Genomic DNA, 20,678 nt, shown 5'->3' on the forward strand with positions numbered 1-20,678 from the left:
ATAACAGAAATACTCAAATTTGTACTGAATTTTTATTTTTTGCAATCAGACAGCTTTAAACGAACCCAACTATCCTGAATTAGCAAATATGTGTGATGTACTAGAAACTCAGCAAAGTCACCAAGAATGGCTATTTTTCAGGAATTACTATCCAGGCTTGTACTGAAACTTGAACACTTCACAGAACCAAAGTTTGCCCCTCTATGACATAATACTGCTCCTTTGGGTTATAAAAATAGTTTAGTAGCATATATGCCTGCTTGTGCTAAGAAATGACTCCTGGTAACCACACAGCTTTATTGCCATACAACACACAATTTGTACCATTAAAAACAATAAATCCGCAAAGTGCAAATCAAAAAAAAAAAAAAAAAAAAAGGTAAAAGTCATAACTGACCATGTAAAAGGTGCAAATTGATTTGAATAGGTCTCGGTTTGGAATGGAGGTCTTACATGGCACATTTCACATGACAAGTCTGAATGAAGAGTGAAGTGATCTATAACAGACGAGCAGAAAACAAAAGGAACAGCAGGAATTAAGAGTTAAGTCTGGTACCTTTTCGAGTTAGTCAACTGGGTTTTGATTTTTATTCATTTAATCATTTGACTAATACTCAGTTCAAAAGTCCTGCCTAAAATCTGGGGGGAAAAAATCATTTCAAAGAACAGGTTTACATTTTGGGAAACATACATAGCAAAGAGTTACTTTTTCCAGCGAAGCAAGTTTAATTCAGCTAAGGCGGTTCACAAAAAACAAACAAAACAGCTACCCTGGGTCTGCCAGCAGAAAGCAAATCCTGCTACACTCCGTGGTACAAATGAAAAAAACAAACATGAAATGTGTAATTTGTTGATCTTTGCAGGCTCTGGCAGGCAGATTTACATTACGGCAGAGATAAGCTAACTGTTTCAAGATATAATCTTTGTGCTAAGCTAACAGAATGGCAGATGTAGCATTCTGTTTACAAATACAGAGAAGGTTGGGCTTATTATCCAACCCTAACCCATCACAGACAAGGAATGATTGTACTTCCCAAAAACACTGGTCTCTTGATTGGTGTACTGAGTATAACCCAGAGGCAAAACTAATGCGTCATCTGACTCGAGTACATTTCGTCAAAAAGAAGAAATGTCCGCTTGTTTGTGCATGTTAGTCAAGGAATGAAAGTCATTATTAATCTTCAACATTGTCTATAAAGTTCTGCATAATTCCAAAGGGAAAAAGAAATCACATCAAAAACATTTGATCTAACATTTTAAAGCTGATACTATTCATCCCATTCACCGCAAATAAGGCTGATTCAACTCAGCTCCGAACTCAACATTCCTCTGGTCCTTTAGCAGCGTGCTACAACACATACTGCCGGGGCCACCCAGCAGGCTTCATACCGTTTTTCTATCATGCACATTCCTTTAAACAACTGTCAGAAACTGTAGCAGTGCCCCTGGTCTCTGAACACTTACTGGCTCTGTTAATATGTACATGTAAGACCAGTGTCCTCTACGATGTGAGAAGTTTTGTTTTTATGAATTTACTGTACAACTAAAAAATCGTCTCACAAAGCCAAAGGGAAAGATGCAGCCAAGCAAATATTACACTGCACAACCAACACCTGAGGCCAAGATGTTAGACATCAGGTTGAGTTTTTTGTTCCACACAGCTTAACTGTAAAATACTGCAAGCTCTGTGCTACTGTTTTATGGCTACGTTGCTTATATGTCAAAGGCATTTATACTTGAAGTGCAAAATTTAAAGCCGTAGATACGCTGAGCAGGTGGCGTACTACAGCAGCTCCAAGGAAGACTAACGGAGTCTACTGATACTTAAACTAGAAGATGGCACTGCCCTGTTACTGGAATGACTCGACTAAACTTTCATTCATCAAATAAAACAAAAGCACCCCAAAAATAAGAGATGAGGCAGAATCCAACAAACCAACACAACCTGAGGCCTCGCTGAATTGGAGCTAGTATTGGAGCGTCCAGTGCATCAAACTGAGGCTTCAGCAGTCCAGCTGTTTTCACATTCTCCAACATTACAACAGCTACAGCATAGAGTGAAACCAAAAAGATACAGAGCTAAGAAATACATGAATCAAAAGTAAACATGATGGAGGGTAACCATTGTCATTCACTGGGTGAGTAATGAAAACAGCTGGAGAAATCAACTGATATACAAAAGAAGTAGAAAAGCAAGGCCGTCTCGTATAGCCAGTTTAGTCTCTGAAAATATTTACCTCACGACCATTATCTACAGTTTGCATTTGGCCATTTGTACACTGTGGTTTCATTACAAACACATTCACTATTGTTTCATTGATCAGTAGAAATTAGCTTATTTACAAGTCTGTACAACCACCCTATAGAGCTCTCTCAATCTCCCAGATGACCCAGTACACATAAAGCAGGATACCTGAGTTTTCAATAAAACGCTTCAACCCACTCAACACTCTTAACCACATAATTCACAGCAGGAAATTTCACTCAGCCACACACACATGAATACAATTAACTAGGCAAAGTGCTTTCTCAAAAGGGTGCCGAGTGTAGATTTTTGTAAGGAAGCCATTAACTCACCAAAACCAATAACTCAAAAGAGTTCTTGCGAACGTTAAACAAAAAACACCCTCAAAACAAAAACAGTTGTGAAGGAGGTATTGAGATGGGACATCTTACAGCAGGTTGGCAGTCATGATAGCAGGTGAGTGGCTGGCCACTGACTATCCTGAATAGGACCCCCTGGTTGTGTAGTAGCGTATAAACAGACATTAAGTAGGCCATGATTTGCTTCAGGTGACTGAGCGATGGGGAGACTTCATTGCAGCTGTGGCGGCCAGAGGGAAAGAGCTAACTGCTGCCGCCGAGGTGGAAAAACAGAGTTGAACGTTGCTTCTCAGTGAGTTGCAGCTGCATGAGGCAAAGAATACCTAGTAGAAATCACAAAAGAGCATCATTAGTATCTTGCATTGGATTACTGCAAATTATGCAAATTAAGTTTGAAGTATTGCTATGGACGTTTATGCCAATGTTTAGCAGCGCTATCATTTCGCTGTGAACCAACGTGTTGAACAAATGGACCAACAGACAGACAGGCTGCCAGGATCATTCCTGAGTAACTTTAAAGATCCATATAAATGGGAAATTCAAACATCTTTGAAAGTCTTCTAAAAATAAGGTCACTAAGATTTGTCAAAAAGTAATATTCCCCATCCTCCACCAATTTAAAAAAACAATAACCTGTAGTTTCCTAACAGTCTGCTACGGTAGAATAGAAAGGAATACATCACCTCCAGGAAGTTATGATGACATCACGTCGGGCTTTTACATCAAGAACTCAAATGAAGTGACGACATAAGTAAGCATTACCTCTGAAGTCTCTGCACTAGTTCAGCTACCAGCGAGTCACAGATTCCTGGGTGAGTTTCTTCAGCCAGGAAAAAGGCGCCCCGCAGATGCTCAGCTGCCTCTGGCTTACCGTTACTTGTTTCACCCTTTTCTTTCAACTGCAACAGAGACAGATGAATAACTAGAATGCGAATGGCCTGGATATCTCTCCCAGATTAATATCTGATACCTACACATACAACACATTTAATTTAGTTTCATCAATGTTAATGGTTTTTCCAATGATGAGTTTTACAATGCTTTAACTTTAATCAGAAGAGGATCGTTTAAAATTCATGTCAGTTGAAAATGGCATTACCTCAGTAAACAATGGAGAAAGTATTGTTGCAAAACTTTGTGATAAAGGCCTCTTTGGGCTCTCCTGCTCCTGGAAAATGAGGATTTTTATGGTGAGGACGCAGTGAGTGCTAAAATCAAAACATAGCTATCCATTTCTGCACCATCTCACCTGATTCAGTTCCGGCTTAGCAGGCTGCCCTTCTCCGTCCGGCATGTCTTCCAGGTCCTTCACCCTGATAGTGTTGAAAATCCAATCATCCTTGTCAGCGTCATCCCCTTCGGGTTTCTGGCCATCTGGCTCCCTGCAGTGAGTTGATACAGGAGTTTAGAAAAATGATCAAAGTACCTAAATTTGTTATATCTTGATTCGACTCCCACTCAAGTAAACATGCTGCAAACTTACTCATCAGACTCATCAGAGCTGGATTCATCCCGAGACTGCTTTGATTTCCACCTCTTGTATCTGTCAATCAGCTCTGTCAAATACGATGTCTTTTTGGCATGTCTCACAATATACTTGTGTTTTAACAACTCTTTGGCAGTTGGCCTCTAAACAAAACAAAAAAAACACAAATAAAACCCAACAATGAGTGTTAAATATACAGATTTCAGTCCGTTTATAAAGTGTACTTTTCAGCATAACAGTAATAACTGCAGTTATTTGACTTACAAAGCTAGGCTCCTTATTTAAACAGGCCTCAACAAATTCCTTAAGTGGTCTACTGTAGTGTCCTTCCAGAGTCGGTGGATTGTTCTTTGGGATGAGGAATAAAACCTTCATAGGATGAAGGTCGGAGTGGGGCGGCTCACCCTTCGCCAGCTCTATTGCAGTTATTCCTAATGACCAGATGTCAGCCTATAAAAGAAAGACAAAGAGACAAAAAGATAATCTTATTACGAAGCAGACGACACACAGAGCACCAAAGACAAGGAGAACTTACAACTTTGGACAATATTCACTCCCATTTTACTCACTGATTTTCATTATATTGATTGAAACTGTTGACCCTACATGGTTACGTTTCACCTGGACGCCAACAGGCGTTGCTTGGTTCAATAACACTCCTGATTCAACTGACTGTAATGGACGTCCTCAGAACATCTGTTACACAATTTATCTCACCTCTCATCTTTCACTGGTATGTCAAGCTTTTCAATAAGTTTTTGATGTATCATATGCTTTCTCTTCTGTTTAATTAAAAACATTTCTACTCCCAGTGTCTTTTTTAAAACATTTTACAAATGGTGATAGACACAAAATAAGAAAGGCAAAAATTTACAGTATGAACGTATCTCCACAGTCCACAATGCAATAAAACAGAACAAAAGTCTCTTTTTAAAAAGCAGTTAAAAATATGATTTTACTTCATGTGGTTTTTTTTGGTTGTTGTTTTTTTACTGACAACAGACTTGGTGATCTAGTGGGAAGGAGATTGATTCAGATTTTGGTGCTAAGGCTGTAAAACAGTGTTCGGCTCTGGTTTGGATCACGGTGTACCCGGGAAGTTCTAATTGGAGAAACTGGAGTCAGAAGCTCAGTAACGTAGGCAGAGGCAAAGCAAAGCCAAAGCCTTTTTAAAGGATTCTTTGGATCAACTCAGTCGGTGAAGACTTGTGTGGTCTCACACACATATTACTCACCGCTTGTATCTAACTATTGCATTTTTTGGCATGCTGAATCATGCTGGGATCATCTGAGCGAGTGAGGCGGGGAAAAAAAGGGAACTGCATAAGGCCAAGATGAGAAAAACTAAGAATGATGTGTTCAAAGAAAAGATTTGACTGCTAGAGGACAGAAACGGGAAGGTCATAGTTTTTACAAACCCCTTTCAAGAACGAATCCACACCACCCAATGCTCAGAGATAAACCAGTTATCCCTCTGACACTGGCCCAACGCACAATCACTCAACTTCACGGATTATATCAACACACTTGTCAGCAGTGAGGATTGAGATGAGGTGAAGCACTGCCCAAGGCATCGATCTTACTGCCCTTAACCCTTACATTTCCTTTAAAAGCTGACCTGAACCTGTCTGAGCTGTGTGTTATTGCACAGAGTGGGAGATAACACATACAAGTAAATCATTAAGTAAAATCACTTCAATACTTCCGCAATGTGACACGTTAACTGCCAGAGACATCTGGTCAGCTAAACTAGTTTGGTAGATGTCATTTTGATGCCACTGGCAAAGAAATCTCTCTACCAGTCTTGGCCTGACTCAAAAACTGGTCCATTACATTCATCTTCATGCTCGCACTGTCTATCCTACTTGCAGTGTCTACTGAAATTGCTGCTGGTCTAAAGGTCAATGAGCCCAACATAAAATCTCAAAAAACTAAATTCCAAAAGCTTAAATTCAGTCCTAGCCAGCTGATGTAAGATATTTGATAAACTGAACCCATTTCAGTCAACTGTTAAATTCTCTCTCTATTTGGACAGAAAATTACAGAAAGTTCACCTTACATGAATTTAAATTTGCATCTCTTTGGGATGCCGCTTTCCAAAATAAACCAGAACGTGATCAAAATTCAATGTCAGTGTAGTTCTGACCTTTGAATCATAGGCAGACTGCTTGATGACTTCAGGCGCCATCCAGAAAGGAGTGCCAACGAATGTGTTCCGTTTTATCTGGGTGTCTGTCAGCTGGCCTGCAACTCCAAAGTCTGCCAGCTTCACATCCCCTTGTTCTGACAGCAACACATTAGCAGCTGAAACAAAGAGGAACCACAACCGAGATACAATTAATACCCCTCTTGAAAATATGAAGTTATTTAATGGGTATTTAGCATTTATTTAAAAACAAAAACAAAAAAAAAGGACAGCAGCATTTCTCAACCCCTCTGGTAAAGAAATGTGCGATAGTTGCCAGCTACAGGGAGGACCCTTGTTTCTGTATTTTAATTGTAAAGGTTTGAATTAGGTGATATTTGGTTTGACAGAACAATAAACGGCTTCATCAAAGTGTTTGCATTTCCATTATACAAATTCATGATAGGTAAAGTAGAAAAAGAATTCTGAGGAGTGAACATCCTGCCTTTCCACAGGACCTGGAAACCACTGAAGAACCAAACTAGTGGACTACACGGGAAGACCACTATATCACTAGGGTGACATGTAGCTGAAAACAAAACCCCTCTCTGGTGCAAGTAACAAAACTGTCCTTTTTGTTATAAGATGTATAAGAATCCAGTGTGTGTACCCGTAGTTGTTCTGTGATTCCTGCACAACTCATTTTTTTCTGGCTGGAAAAGTTTCAATAATTTCTTTAAAGATGCTAAAAACAGATGCCAGTACACATTAAAGCCTCAAGTCAACTAAATTTACAAGAAACTAGGGATCAGTTCATACAAATGTTAAAATGTGACAGCATGAACCAGTTTTACCTTTGATGTCTCTGTGGATTTTCTTTTCAGAGTGCAGATACTCCAGCCCTTTCAGGATCTCTCTCAGAATGGTGGCAATTTGATTTTCATCCAGGGGTCCTGGTTCCAGCTAGTAGCACAGATCAATCAGAAGATACAGCAAACTTCAGGCTTAAATTTGATCAGTGGCAGTCATTATGGCCCGCATATCAAGTCTGTGATTTATGTTTTGTTATAGACTCACCAAATCTAGGGCCGATCCTCCACCCAAATATTCCATAATAATCCATAATTTTGTACCCTGAAAAACAGATCAGTGAATAAACTTTGGACAATGGTCGAACTTGCAGCAACTGTTAAAACAATATGGAGGTCGTAATCACACTTGAGAGAAAAGAACCAATAGGGTTGTCTACATTAATTTTGGTTCATTCCTTTTAATGCAAATTAATCAAATGACATGTTTGACCAGAGTTTCCTCCCAAAATGCCAGCATGAAGGACAAGGAGACTCCCTTCATTTTAAAAGAGCTCACAGGTGGAAGTCCACATAAACCAAAACTACCGGTATATGCACCTATTGCAATAATGAGTCGTATGAGCCGCACCATTAGTGGTTTCTCTATCTACTGACCAATCCCAACATAATGACACCTGTAACAAACAATGTGTTAAGACTCTTATTTTTACTGCATGATCAGATGAAAAAGGAGAGAAGAGGAAGAATTATACTTTGATGATCCAAGTAGGGAAATTATTTTTCTGTTCTTTATATATTTCACACATGCACACACAGGGGACAAAGGGGAGGATGATGGTAGAGGTGGGCAGCTCCTTCATGGTGCGTCCCCAATGAGCAACTTGTTTTTGGGGACGGTGCCTTGCTCAAGGGCACCTTGACAGTGCTCAGGAGGTGAACTGGCACACTCCAAATTTTTGGTCCACGAGTGTGTCTCGATAAGGCCACCATTCGGTCCCCAGCTCAAGACGTAGTGGACTGACCTACTGCCGCACGGGTATCAAAACAATTTTGTCCAAAAACACAATGAAGAAAATGCAACTTTCCAAAGATAATATTAAATTCATGATGGAATCCATTTTTCAGAAGATTTCTCAAAACATTTTAGGGGGAAAAATTCTGATTATTCTTATTTTTTACTGTTTCGTGTGACAAAAAATTCTGGATTACCTTGAAGTCAGAAAAATAAAGACCGTTCTCATGTTAAGTCTTTCACTGAATTCACTACTTTGTTATCTACTTTTACAGTAATCTTTAAGGAACACTTACAAAAATGTTATTGAATCCTTTGTGATCTCAAACCATTAATTCAGATGTAGCTGAAGTAGGAAAGTAGAAGTGATCATTACCACGTTAAAGATTTTTAGCACATCAAAACACACACATAAATTTAAATACCGTGCTAGCATACTGAACACAAGCATTTCTTCTTTCCTTCAGCCAGCAGCATAACCAGATCTAATGGAGCACAAGTTCTCAGCTAACTGCTATAAATTTAGTACTGTAGTAAATGCTGTGAGAGGCACTCTGAACATCACACAGGGCATGCTGGAAAATATATTAGAGTTATTAAATACAGCTTTCCAACTTAAGTGATAATGGGTAATATATACAGAGCAGGCTGCCGTTTCAGCTCTGAAATTGAGTCTGACATGATAAAGAGATGAAATCCAGAAACACAACTGAGAGATTAGCTCATATGTTGTGACAGCGCTCACGTATTTACAGACTGCACTTTTAAAACCCAAACACTTTTTAATTTTGCATCTTGGTTTATATTTGGATGTTCAAAAAGAATCTGAGCAATATTACACTGGAAATTACTTTTCCTTTGTCTAAATGAATTATTTACTGATCTGCAATGCACACACTTGTCTTCAAGAGCACACAGCTGGTACATGTAATATGTTTACCAGGGACAATTGGAGCCAATTTGTTGAAATATTGACATTTTTCTGAAATTGTATCTTACCTTTAGATAGGATCCATAATACTTGGTGATGAAAGGACTGTCACACTGGCTCAAAACCGTGATTTCCTGTTGAATGTCTTCTATGTCATCCTCTGCTTCCTCCAGATCAATAATTTTAATTGCCACGACTTTCTGAGTCCGACTGTCAATGCCTTTGAAAACTTCACCAAAGGATCCTTTTCCTATCCTTTCAAGCTTTGTGAAAAGCTCTTCTGGATCTGCTCTGAGATTCTGTGTGACCGACAGAAGGAAAAGAAGAGAAATGTGATAATATATTTTTTTGTAACAGCACAGATTGCAAAAATAAAGTCCTAATTAACATAAAAGTACAGGAGATAAAATAAGAGGTATTCAAGCTGTTGGCACACAGATGCACAGCTTAACATTCGAGCAACATAAACCCCCCCAACACCTAATAGTACCAAAAGAAACTGATCTTGTGATTCAATATGCTGTATAACAGTGAAGCTTCAATAACCTATAACTATAGTATATATAAATGCTTTCTGGATTTATTGGATAGAAATTTGTGACCAGTGCAACGTTTGTGGCTGTGAGTAACAGTTAAATCATGAAACGGTGTGAAACAGTTTTACGTCAGGCTCAATGCTCTCCACCACAAAAGCTAAACAGCGAGTGAGGGACTCCACCCTGATTATTGACTGAACTAAATGGCCAACTTCCCTGTGGACCAGCAGGGAATAATGGTCTTTAAGATGGTCTTTTCACATACATGTCAAACACAGCAATCATCAGCTCCAACCATCTGACAATTGTTTGCAGTGCAACATCTTTTTTTAACGATAAAGCACAAAATACATATGTAATTAGTAGGTTACAATTTCTTGCACTTCATATCATCTAGCTACTCCAAAAAACAGCACTGCATGACTGAATGAAGTTTTTTGCAATAGTTTTATAGAAAAGAAGTAAAGCAATTAAGGCAGATGCTTAAAATACCAGGTAACCAAGCCCTAACATAATGATGATGATGTTGTTAGGCTTAGAGAGCATATTGCTTTAGTCCCCCAAGAGAATAGTTTCCTGTAAAATTGCTAATGCATGGTGGTCAAACTTTATGCAAGGGGAGGCAAGCAGCTGCACTCTGAAAAATGGCAGAGGGGGCAGCTGAACGCAGCTGCAAAACTAGTTTAAAACAAAGACAGAGAGACACAGCTATACAAGATAAAGCAAAGCAGAACCAACAAAACCAAAATACTGTCACAACACTGATGCAGTCAGTCATCCAGGTGAAAACTTTAATGTTGAAGCTGACCTCTTAACACAATGGTACAAAAAAAAGGGTGCAACAACCACAGATGATGGGAATGTACTTGCCATATCCACCATCAGCAGGTTTACTGCTGCAACTAAAGCTGCCTGAACCTCCCTCAAAAAGAACATGTTTGATGCTGTTCCATCTGCACCATACAACTGTGTAGTCTGGTGTTAGCCAAGCTCACTCTCAGGGCTTGAGGCCAGATGTCCAGCTACTAACACCATCCTCTGCATAGAAAACTGTGGTCTCAGGTTTGTTTTCTCCCCTTTAAATCATTCACTCATACTGTGTGTAGCTGGTTAAATAATCTTTTACCTTATTACATTAAGATTCTTTAGCTGAAGTATTGAAAACTTATATTTACTGACTGCCAATTAGAAATGACTTAAGGTGAACATTAATATTACTCAAGCGACTATGCCCTTAAATGATCAAAACTAGTGCTAAAGACATTAAGTACCCATTATCAACTATCTTCTGACAGCGAGCTAAATATTTTCATGCAGAATGTCCACAAGTCCGGGATTTTCTGCAACTCAACCTCCCGAAGGAAATTCAATGCACTTTTTTGTGTGAAAATTCAGGTGCAACTAGCAAAAACAAGATATTTAATGTCAAAACCACTGAAACAATTCAGTATCAAATGAACTAATCAAATGAACTAATCCTTTAGTTGATGAACAAATTCTGCTTCTCACACCTAAAGCTGATTTTCTGTCTCTTGCCCTTACACACTAAATATCTAATAAGTTATTCCGTACTGACCAGACAAAATTAATAATTTAAAGACATCAAAGCATCAATATCTTGAATTTGCTTTGGAAAGTTGGAATGATCAGATCAGATTTAACCTCAGATGTTATTTGATTTGAAACAATTAGTATGTTAATCGTTTGATTGATGAAAAATGTGCAACAATTTAGACTATAATCCTTTTCAAGCTAAAATACCACAAGTTTGATGCCTCTAATTGCCATGGGAATGTTTAGCCAAGAGTTAATGGTCTTATAAATGTGGAGCAAGCTCTGACAGAAGAAAGAGCCCATGTGTGATTTGACAGCTCACAAATCCCTCAGTACATTTATATTTGACAGAACGACAAACAAGAAGACAACTTTTGGACTTTGACAGAAGGGTGCATTTATCATTCGTGAGCACATCGATAGCGGTGACACTATAAAGTAATTTACAGCCGTCTAATAAAACGTCTGTACTGAAAGAGAGGTTAATCCTCAAGTAGAACGACGTGTTGCATTTCAAAGTTAGCTGACAACACAATTACATTTCGTTTACCTGAACCCCGGGGAGTCCACTGTGAACAGGAGAACAAGCCATGGCGTCTAATTGGCAAAGATGACGCCTTTTAGTTGTCTTTTCGTGCTGGTCTTTTCAGAGGCGTGACGTTGGTTTCCTGGTCGGTTGTTTTTGGCTGACCAGCAAACTCCGGGTGATCAACGTGTCAACCAAAGAGTCTCCTGATATTTAAAACATACCGGTGTGTACTTCCAGCTGCCTCCCAGCTTTCTTGTCAGTTGCCTTCCGCAGTTAGCAAACGCGAGGCACGCTAGCTACTTCAGTGGCTACCGGTAGTTAACGAACAGGTGGAAATTTGTAGCGGCGCAGACCAGCGTGGTGTCCGGGTACAAGTTCAGCAGTCTCCCGGCGATATTACACACGTTTGCTTTGAAATAGTCGAACCGGGTAAATAACTGCTCACTGTTAAACAGTTGTTTCTGTTGTTGTTCTGTCCTCACTTTTTTGTGTCGTCCAGCGCCATCTTGAGTAACGTTAGAGTCATTTTGTGGAGGACCAATCAGCGTGAAGGATATTTTATCGTCACTCGGAGAGCGTCACGGAGGAGGAAGCGCGTTCGCGTGCCAGATCAGGCACGCGCCTGCCGGAAGCAGGAAGTAGGAATATTACATATTAATTCAACCAATTAAAAGTTTCAAGAGACATTTCTCTTACTGTGGTAATTCTTCATAACACAGTCCCCAGCATTTAAAGGTTCTGGGAAATCAAAACGTAAAAGGAAAAAGCCAGTGACGGAAATCATGATGCCACATTGTAGCCAAAATGCATGCAAACACTTTAAGAGATAACCAAGTTTCTTTTATTCCAAAGCTCTGGATCCATGTCTCCTCCAAAGATTGAATTCATCATATAATGGATGCCACTTTCTCTTCCTCGATATTGTGTGAGGTAAGAGAGAATATTTCATGTAGTTTTTCATTCTGTGTAGCTTTGTGTGCTTCAAGGTTGCAAGTTGTTATGGCAGCTTCTTCAGGTTGCTTGCTCTTGATCAAATGGCAAAAAGAGGACATTGGGACTCTGGAATGTTGAAGCGAAATCATCTGTTTGACACCACCCTGAAGAACCTCTGAGGTTTTGACCCTAGTAGCTTTCGTTCTCTGCCAGCCTGTAGCTTTGTTGATATATTAATAATTTCAGAGAAATCAAAGTTAAAATTTCACGATAAAATATACATAACATTTACAGTGACATCTCTATATTATTATGTCACTGCATTTCATGGGTCAATGATTCATGTATTGAGTTTACTTTATTGATGACTTTGGTAGTTTTGCTCATTCAGGTGTTTCTCAATAATTACTTTCCAAAACATTGAAGTTGATGATGAAAATGCTGATTAAACACCACCATGAAATTCAAACATTGACTCTGTCCCCTGCAAAATCCTGGGTTAAACCAACCCATGTCAATTAAAACTTTATCTGGTACCATTTTATCTATTGTTAACCATGTACTTTCACTCTCAAATGCAAAAATAATATGAATGAAATGAATATTTAGGGAGTACAAAACTCCACTGACGCCCTGTCAGCTAAATGTATGTATAGCAAAAACAGCACTCTTCCGTCTTATATGGATGATAGTTTTAATACAAAAGAGGAATTACATTTAATAATATGGGCATGTTAGGAAATAATACAATAATAAAACAGTTACAAACTAAAGTAAATTAACACTGAATTTCAATTTTTCCAAATAGAAAAGCTAAATCATCTCACCACAGCTGTACCTATCTTACACACATATGCATACAAATACACAAGACAACAACTGAATGTTATATCACTTTAAATCCACCGTCATGAGTACACTATTATTATATATTACTATTGCCTTTTTTAACTTTTTACATTTTTGAACTATTTACAATTTACTCTCTTTTGGTTTATCTTCCCCCATCTCCCCAGTTAACTCCTTTAGCTGAGTTATGTCATCTTCATCTCTGTCATCATCACTAGATTTCCTCTTGAACTGGGCTTCAATTGCTGCTGGGTCAATATAGGTGTAGAAATGGGCCATTATGGAGAAGATAAAGCACACCGCCAACAGCAAAGAGGCAAACAAGAGATACTCTGCCCACTTTGAAAAGAAGAAAAACATGATATGAACACGTCATAATGTGTTGATGCTGTCACTCTGACACAGAAACAGTTTTCATCTTTCGTTCCTTTAAATGTAGATGTAGTTAGGGAAAACTCCTCATTACCTGCTTGGGAATCTTTGCAAGCTCAGCCACAATCAGTACAATGAAGTTGCCAACAGCAACAGTTAACAGCCAACCTGCCTGTAGCACAGCTTTCATGTTATTAGGTGCCTAAGGGACACAAAAGGAAGACATTAAATAATTAAGTCAAAAACAACCACAATTATATTCATTCATTCAATCATTCATCATGAAACCCGCTTCTTCTGCCGTAGCGGGTAACGGTGTGCTGGTGTATATCTCAGCCGACTGAGGGCGTGAAGCAGGGTACACTCTGAGCGTGACGCCAGTGCACCGCGGACCACAATTATAATCGAACTTAAATCAAGTAGCCTTAGTGATTGCTACTTCATTGTAAATCACTGAAATAATAATAATGTGTGCTGTTTACCTGTGAGTAGGAAAACTCCAGACCAGTAACAGAAAACATCACTTCACCAGCAGTAATGAAGAAGTATTGTGGGATCTGGAGAGCAATGTGAACCGAGTTGGGCTTGATGTATTCTATTTCAGTAATAGAGTCCTGACACTAAGGCAAATGAACAGAGAGAAAAAACAACCACAATGCATTAATTCAACTTCCCAATAATATGTATCAGCCTAAGCCAAAAGATGTAATCCCAAGACATATGTATGTATATTTAAAATCCACCTACTGCAATTTCATTTGTGGATTGACATGCATGAGTGAATATTTATAATGTCACTGTGTGGGATTGACTCTTAATGAGCTACCGTGTGTCTGTGTTCATTGTATTGAAGAAATATTCAGAATGGCTCACCACTCTACCTTTAAATGTCTTAAAATGCCAATAGGAATAAGATACATAAGACAAAAAAACCCCATGACCAATACATAATCAGATCAAAACCTTGATGGTCTTTTTAGGAAATTTGTTCATTTAATCTAACAAGATATTCCAAAGGAAAACCTTTTACTGATGTTTCTTATTTAGATCCACATTTAAATTGCTTTGAATATAATTACAAATAACATGAAGATAAACAAACCTATAAATGCAGTCTTTTACCATGTGAAGAATGAGAATGAATCAATGAAAATAAAATTTAATTGGTTGGCTAATGTATTAAATAAGATGTCCTTTTTCACATCTGATCAAGATTTATGATGTTGTGAGTCTGATGGTGAACTTACACTCGGCCCAAAGACTAATGTGCTTGGGATGAAGACGGAATATGAACTTCCAAATCCAAACTCCCGAATGTATTCACATGACTGTGACTCACTCTGTATGATGAAGGTGACCCTGATAATAATGAACAAAAACCACTTTATTAAATCATATTACAAGAGTCTACTTATAAATATAGTGACTTACAGAAGGGGAAACAAATTCCTTACTTTCCATTTTTTAATATGGTGTTATTGGAATAACTGAATGCTTCAATTTCTGTAATTTCAGAGGTGAGTATGTTCAGTGTTTTGTTCATTCCATTTATAAATCTGAAATGGGAATACATTGAGTAAAATTATTACAGCTGTAATATTTTACAATAAAAAGACCAAAATACACACAGGGATTGCTTTAGTTTAAAAAGTGGCACTGAAGATGAAGTTTAAAGCTGCAGCTCTGTGATTTCCAAAAAAATATTTGTCACTAAATATAAAAATCATTAGTATTACAGTACTGTATTTCAACTGATCAGTTAAGTTGATAATTTTTGATTCAACTCACCGGATTGCATTTCTGCCTTTTTCCGGTTTCACAGTTAAATCTTCAGTCTGAGGAAATAAGATGCTGGTTATTTTAATTCTTAAATATCTCTGGTCTGGCCTTTATTTTCATTATTTCTGTGCTTTAACTAACCAGTAGCCATTCATCAGAAAAGTTTGAAGGGATCAGAAGTGTTCGTCGCTGCCTTTTGGTCATAGAAATAGTTTTCACTACTGTGTCATTGATTGAAATGTTAACACTTTCTGTTTCAAATGTGAAGAAGTCATCACTGGCCTTCAAAACAAAAGAAACTGTTAAAATGGTGCAATAATAGACAAGATTGACAGAATCTAATGCAATTACTTTTCAGAAATCAAGTTGAGGATGTACTGTACCTTATTTGCAGGAAGTACCAGAGGTTCATTGCCTTCCAGATTAACTGTCACTGGATTACTACCCATGTTAAGCAATTTTAACTGTGTTTGGGTGGCTGATGGGAAGACAGGCAATGTTTTCTGAAAGGTAAGAATACAGATGAGCAAGTTATGTGACTTTGTACTTTTTAAATAAATGATCATAAATGGTGTTTTCTACTTACATCAATTTCCAGCTGCACCAGAGCAGCACAGACAAACGCTATAGCTGCCAGAAACATTCCCACCGTCATTCTTTTCAAAGGCCTGTTGAATTAATATTTAGCTCAGTCACTAATATGTAAAAAAAATTACTGTTTTTATGACTGTCATTTTTTTTTTTTTTTGGTTCACAAGTAACTAGATACTGGTCTCATGTCTGCAGGTTCGATAATTTCCTGTGCAGAATGTCATTTTCAGAATCACATCAGCCTTCATCACTGAGCTTTTTTCTAACTCTGTTTTCAGTTGCAGCCCTACATGTTGTGAAATTTTCTTATTTGATGTCGCAGATGGATAAACCACTATCACTTGGTCCTTGGATATGTCAATCTTTTAGTAAATTTAGTGCAATGAAGGAATTCTGAAGAGGATAGAGATTTTTGTTCCGACAAATAAATAAATATAAGAAATAAAACAAAACTCTGCATATTCGAAAACGAAATATTATTACCATCAATATACTTGTGAAGGCCTGGCCTGTATGTATATAGACTGGTTGATACTGTATATGGCCTCAGAAGTCACAGCAGTACTTACGTGAAGTTCAGACCACATTTTTTAATCAGAGGATAGATGAGACTGTCCATGATGGGCACCAGCGTCAGGATCAGGATGGGATTGACCGTCTTCAAAACATTAATTACAGTGAAAACACAACACAGAAAAACATTCAGTCAAATGAAACATGATTTTAATTTTTTCACTTACCTGCATTTGATCAGGCTGGATTACAAGCAGACCCTGCAGATACAAAAACAAAAAAGACATCAAGAAATATTTTCCTTGATTAGGATATATTTATGTTTAATCCAATTATCACACTTACAAAGTTCCCATCCATGGTGGTTGCTTGAAGAGTCCACCTTGACCCCTTTAATGGAAATGCAGAGGTTGGTACAGTGCTCTCTTAAAGCATTTTTTTATGGAAGAGTATGTTGACAGTACCTTTTGGTCAAACAGCGTCCAGAACATTGGAAGTGGGGTGTACAAAAGCAGGACCTTCAGAACCATCTTTATTTGAGCAATAAGGAGTTTCTTTAACACAGACACAAAAGCAATGTTGTTATTTGACTGATGAAGTACTTTGATTGCAGTTTAACTCTAGAGAATTAAATAAAGAGAAAACTTACATCATACTTTTCCTCAGACCAGTCCATCCAGTGCTCCCTCTTTGGGTACTGACTGCTTCTGTGCCTGAAGCGGTTTTTGAGGGCAAACTGAATGAGAGACATAAGATGGAAAAATGTTTTAAGAAAAACCCAGAGCAGCTGTTGTTAAAACTTAACGCAGCCTGTGTTGATGAAAAGACTCACCCCTATACATTTACACACATCCATCATGATGTTTCCCTGTGGTTCAGCTTTATAGTACATAGGGCTTCCAGCCACAAACACCACTGTCAAAAATCACATCAACATTATCAGCGTACGGTATGTAATGCAAATATTTACATTAGTAATGCACAGAGTGAAAGCCTCCAAACGGTTTAGACGTACCAAGTGCAACTACCATTAGTGCTGCAGGGACACCGAAGGCCAGAGGATAACACTCCTGCTTGGTGTGGATGCCACATTCCTCAGCTGCAAGAAGTAAAGCAGCATCAAATTTCAATTTCATTGTCACTCATGCTCAGAGACAATCCCAGTTCATCCTGAGCTTCATTTTACACTCTACCTCTAAGGATTGGAGTGATGATAGTTGACAGGAGACTCCCACCATTGATGCACAAGTAGAATACAGAGAAGAACGTTCTCCTCTGTGATTCCTGCACAGACGAAAGAATCAGTGATCATTTATCTTGTGTCACCTGCATGTTTTGCACTGTCGTATGGGATGTGCCTGATATCACTACTACTTGAGGCTAACATATCCCAAAACAAAGAAGTATGCCCAAGTCTCGCAATTTCTTTATAACTCCACAGACCAAGATTTTTTAGCATTTTCAAATTTTTAGATTTCCCCTGCAATCAATGCCTTTTTATATGATACCAAATGGGGAAACATGTATGTAGTTTCCCTGATGCCACAGGGACTATATACATTAGCCCTAAGACCCGAGACATTGATTTTCAAACTTTTTTTGGTTTTTCTTGTAACATCTCATTTAGCAGCATCATCAGATTAAAATAAAAAATTGTCCAATACCTGCATTGAGATTAGTGGCACTCTTTTCCTTATGTCTATTTCTAATTCACTAATCTTAACATGCTGATATGTTTAACTGAGATGAACATGATAAAAATCAAGTCTGAAAAATATCAGTGTGCAAACATTGTTACTGTGATCATATTAGTACACAACAGAGAGCATTTAGGTGAAAGCACTGGATGGTCAGGTAGGAGTAGAGGGGTAAAGTTCTAACCTGATTGTCACCAAATTGGTCCCCACCAAAGGCGGCAACACAAGGTTTGATGCCCCCAGTGCCCAGAGCAATGAGGAAGAGACCCACCATGGACAGTGCACTGTGAGGAGAGGACCAGGACCATGAGTACTGAGGAGTGGAATATAAACCGCCTGCAGAGAACCCTTTTAGTAGTTTTTGACTCAGTTATTGCAATGCTAATTTTCTACTCATACTGCAAATTTTCAGAATATAAACTCACACATGAAAGGTCATGTTATCAGGTGTCCCGTCTTTATTCTTGTCTGTGATGTCATTGATTGCACTGACAGACATCGCAACCTGGCCGATTGCGTAGACAATGGACAAGTAGATGATAGTCCTTTAAAAGAAAGAGGGAAATAGATCATCATCAGAGAAGTTCTTCCTTCCTTTATTCAGTGAAAATCTCAACATTAAAAAAAACAAACTAATATAAGTATTGGACTTGAGTAAAAATAACGTGTCATCTAAAGTAATTGGAAAAATAAATGAAACAATCAGCATTTGATATTAAAAATTATGAAACATTTCATTATCTAGGAGGGTTTCAATAAATATCAACAAAAGTAGCCACTCACTTAAACTTTCCCAACCAGGAGTCTGCAACAATGGCCCCAAGGATAGGGGTCAAGTAGCACAGGGCCACAAAAGTGTGATAGATGGATGTGGCCAAGTCATCGTCCCACTTCAAGAAATACCTAAAATACAGCACCAGGACAGCTGTGTGTGTGTGTGTGTGTGTGTGTGTGTGTGTGTGTGTGTGTGTGTGTGTGTGTGTGTGTGTGTGTGTGTGTGTGTGTGTTGGGGGTTGTTAGGGTTTAGGTCATCTAAGTTATTGTAAAGAATCATCAAAACTGCTTGCGGTGATTGTAGTTCTGGAATGAAATGATCTCACCTCTCATGCCATAGTAGGAAAACCTCTCGCAGAACTCATTCACAACGATGAAGAAGATGCTGAGTGGGTAACCAAACACCACACTGCTCTGATGGATTAATGGCAGGGCAGAGGAGAAACGTAATTTTTTGAAAATGTATTTTTCTTTTGTATACTATATTGATCCCCAAAGGGAAATTAGTTAGTTGCACACTCTGGGTCACGCTGTTAGTTCTTAGTCATGTATATTTAGTGTGTACAGGCCCTGTAACACACACACAGGGGTCTGAACGCATGCAGTGTGGGGGCAGTCGAGTGACGAGCAGACAAGGCGCTATCCCCTTTACAAGTTGCCCTATTGAGCAACTTGTAAAGGGGATAGCACCTTTCTCAAGGGCGACTCAGCAGTGCTCAGGAGGTGAGCTGACACCTCCCACTGTCAGCTCACACTCCGAGGTGGCTGGGCGGGAGCAGGAATGGAACCCCCGATCTTTGGAACATTGGACGACCCACTCTACCGCTGAGTCACTGCCGCCCCAACATCATGAAACGAACGGTAATTTATCATTCTTGATTGTTGCATTCCTTATGAAACAATATTGTTAACCTATTCTTTACTATTTTTCATTTTTTGCTATCTAGATACTTCATCCTGCAGTTAAGAAGACTGAACAAAATGTTCATTCCTTTCAAACAGCACATTTGTGATATTGTACATACAGTATTATTAGAAATTGTTTATACAGTACCATATAAACCTGCTTTTTCTCCAGGTAATACAATTATTGTAGTTTATAATTATATCAGTTCTGCTTACTTTAATTAATACGTACCTTTCCCCTTCCCCTGGTTTGATTTGGGTCTTTGATTTCTGCACATAAAATGAAACTAGATTAGCTAACCAGCTCTTTCTCACATTTAGAGAACATGAGGTCCTTACAAGCTGCATACTTGTGAATTTATATTCAGAGCCATTTTAAATATCAGCTACGACTGAAACAGGTTTTCCATAAAAATAAAACAAAAAAATAGTAAATAATAAATCTGCATCTTAAAACTCTGTAATGTCTACCATGCTGGATTTTGAAAGAACTCATAAATCACACAGACACAAACAGAAATACAGTACGGACTTACCTGTCATGTTTTGAGTTGACTTGTGCACTTTCTATTGCAGTCTGGTGCTCATTTGGATAGACAAAACAGAGAGCAGTTAATTATCCAACCTTAAGTGTTACTTCACTGAGACATGGGGGAGTGTCCCTGTAATAAATAA

At 38.4% G+C, this 20,678-nt stretch overlaps 2 protein-coding genes across 4 annotated transcripts; both read right to left on the minus strand.

Moving 5' to 3' along the window:
* Positions 1-13: 13 nt before the first annotated feature.
* Positions 14-12,106, minus strand: stk24a (serine/threonine kinase 24a (STE20 homolog, yeast)). Of its 3 annotated transcripts, none has more exons than XR_011037639.1 (11): positions 11,611-12,106; positions 9,039-9,269; positions 7,293-7,349; positions 7,070-7,178; positions 6,237-6,394; positions 4,355-4,540; positions 4,088-4,233; positions 3,854-3,986; positions 3,704-3,772; positions 3,288-3,503; positions 14-2,927 (listed from the first exon to the last, which is right to left on the minus strand). XR_011037639.1 is itself a non-coding variant. In XM_068328413.1 (11 exons), the coding sequence occupies exons 1-11, from the start codon at positions 11,650-11,652 to the stop codon at positions 2,894-2,896; spliced, it is 1,302 nt and encodes a 433-aa protein (XP_068184514.1). In that variant the 5' UTR covers positions 11,653-12,106; the 3' UTR covers positions 14-2,893. The 3 variants fall into 3 exon arrangements, 2 of the variants coding, with proteins under 2 accessions (XP_068184514.1, XP_068184515.1); XM_068328413.1 differs by having other exon boundaries at positions 3,367-3,503; XM_068328414.1 differs by lacking the exon at positions 3,704-3,772 and having other exon boundaries at positions 3,367-3,503.
* A 1,146-nt stretch (positions 12,107-13,252) lies between these two features.
* slc15a1a (solute carrier family 15 member 1a) lies at positions 13,253-18,822 on the minus strand. The gene is made up of 19 exons (XM_068328412.1): positions 18,749-18,822; positions 18,508-18,607; positions 17,820-17,910; positions 17,642-17,725; positions 17,459-17,541; positions 17,276-17,362; positions 17,091-17,180; positions 16,972-17,016; positions 16,854-16,886; positions 16,683-16,771; positions 16,109-16,190; positions 15,906-16,025; positions 15,664-15,804; positions 15,532-15,578; positions 15,198-15,299; positions 14,991-15,102; positions 14,226-14,363; positions 13,838-13,945; positions 13,253-13,710 (listed from the first exon to the last, which is right to left on the minus strand). The coding sequence occupies exons 1-19, from the start codon at positions 18,820-18,822 to the stop codon at positions 13,495-13,497; spliced, it is 1,842 nt and encodes a 613-aa protein (XP_068184513.1). The 3' UTR covers positions 13,253-13,494.
* Positions 18,823-20,678: the final 1,856 nt, after the last annotated feature.

The sequence above is a fragment of the Antennarius striatus genome, chromosome 12, assembly GCF_040054535.1.
Source record: "Antennarius striatus isolate MH-2024 chromosome 12, ASM4005453v1, whole genome shotgun sequence".
NCBI lineage: Eukaryota > Metazoa > Chordata > Actinopteri > Lophiiformes > Antennariidae > Antennarius > Antennarius striatus.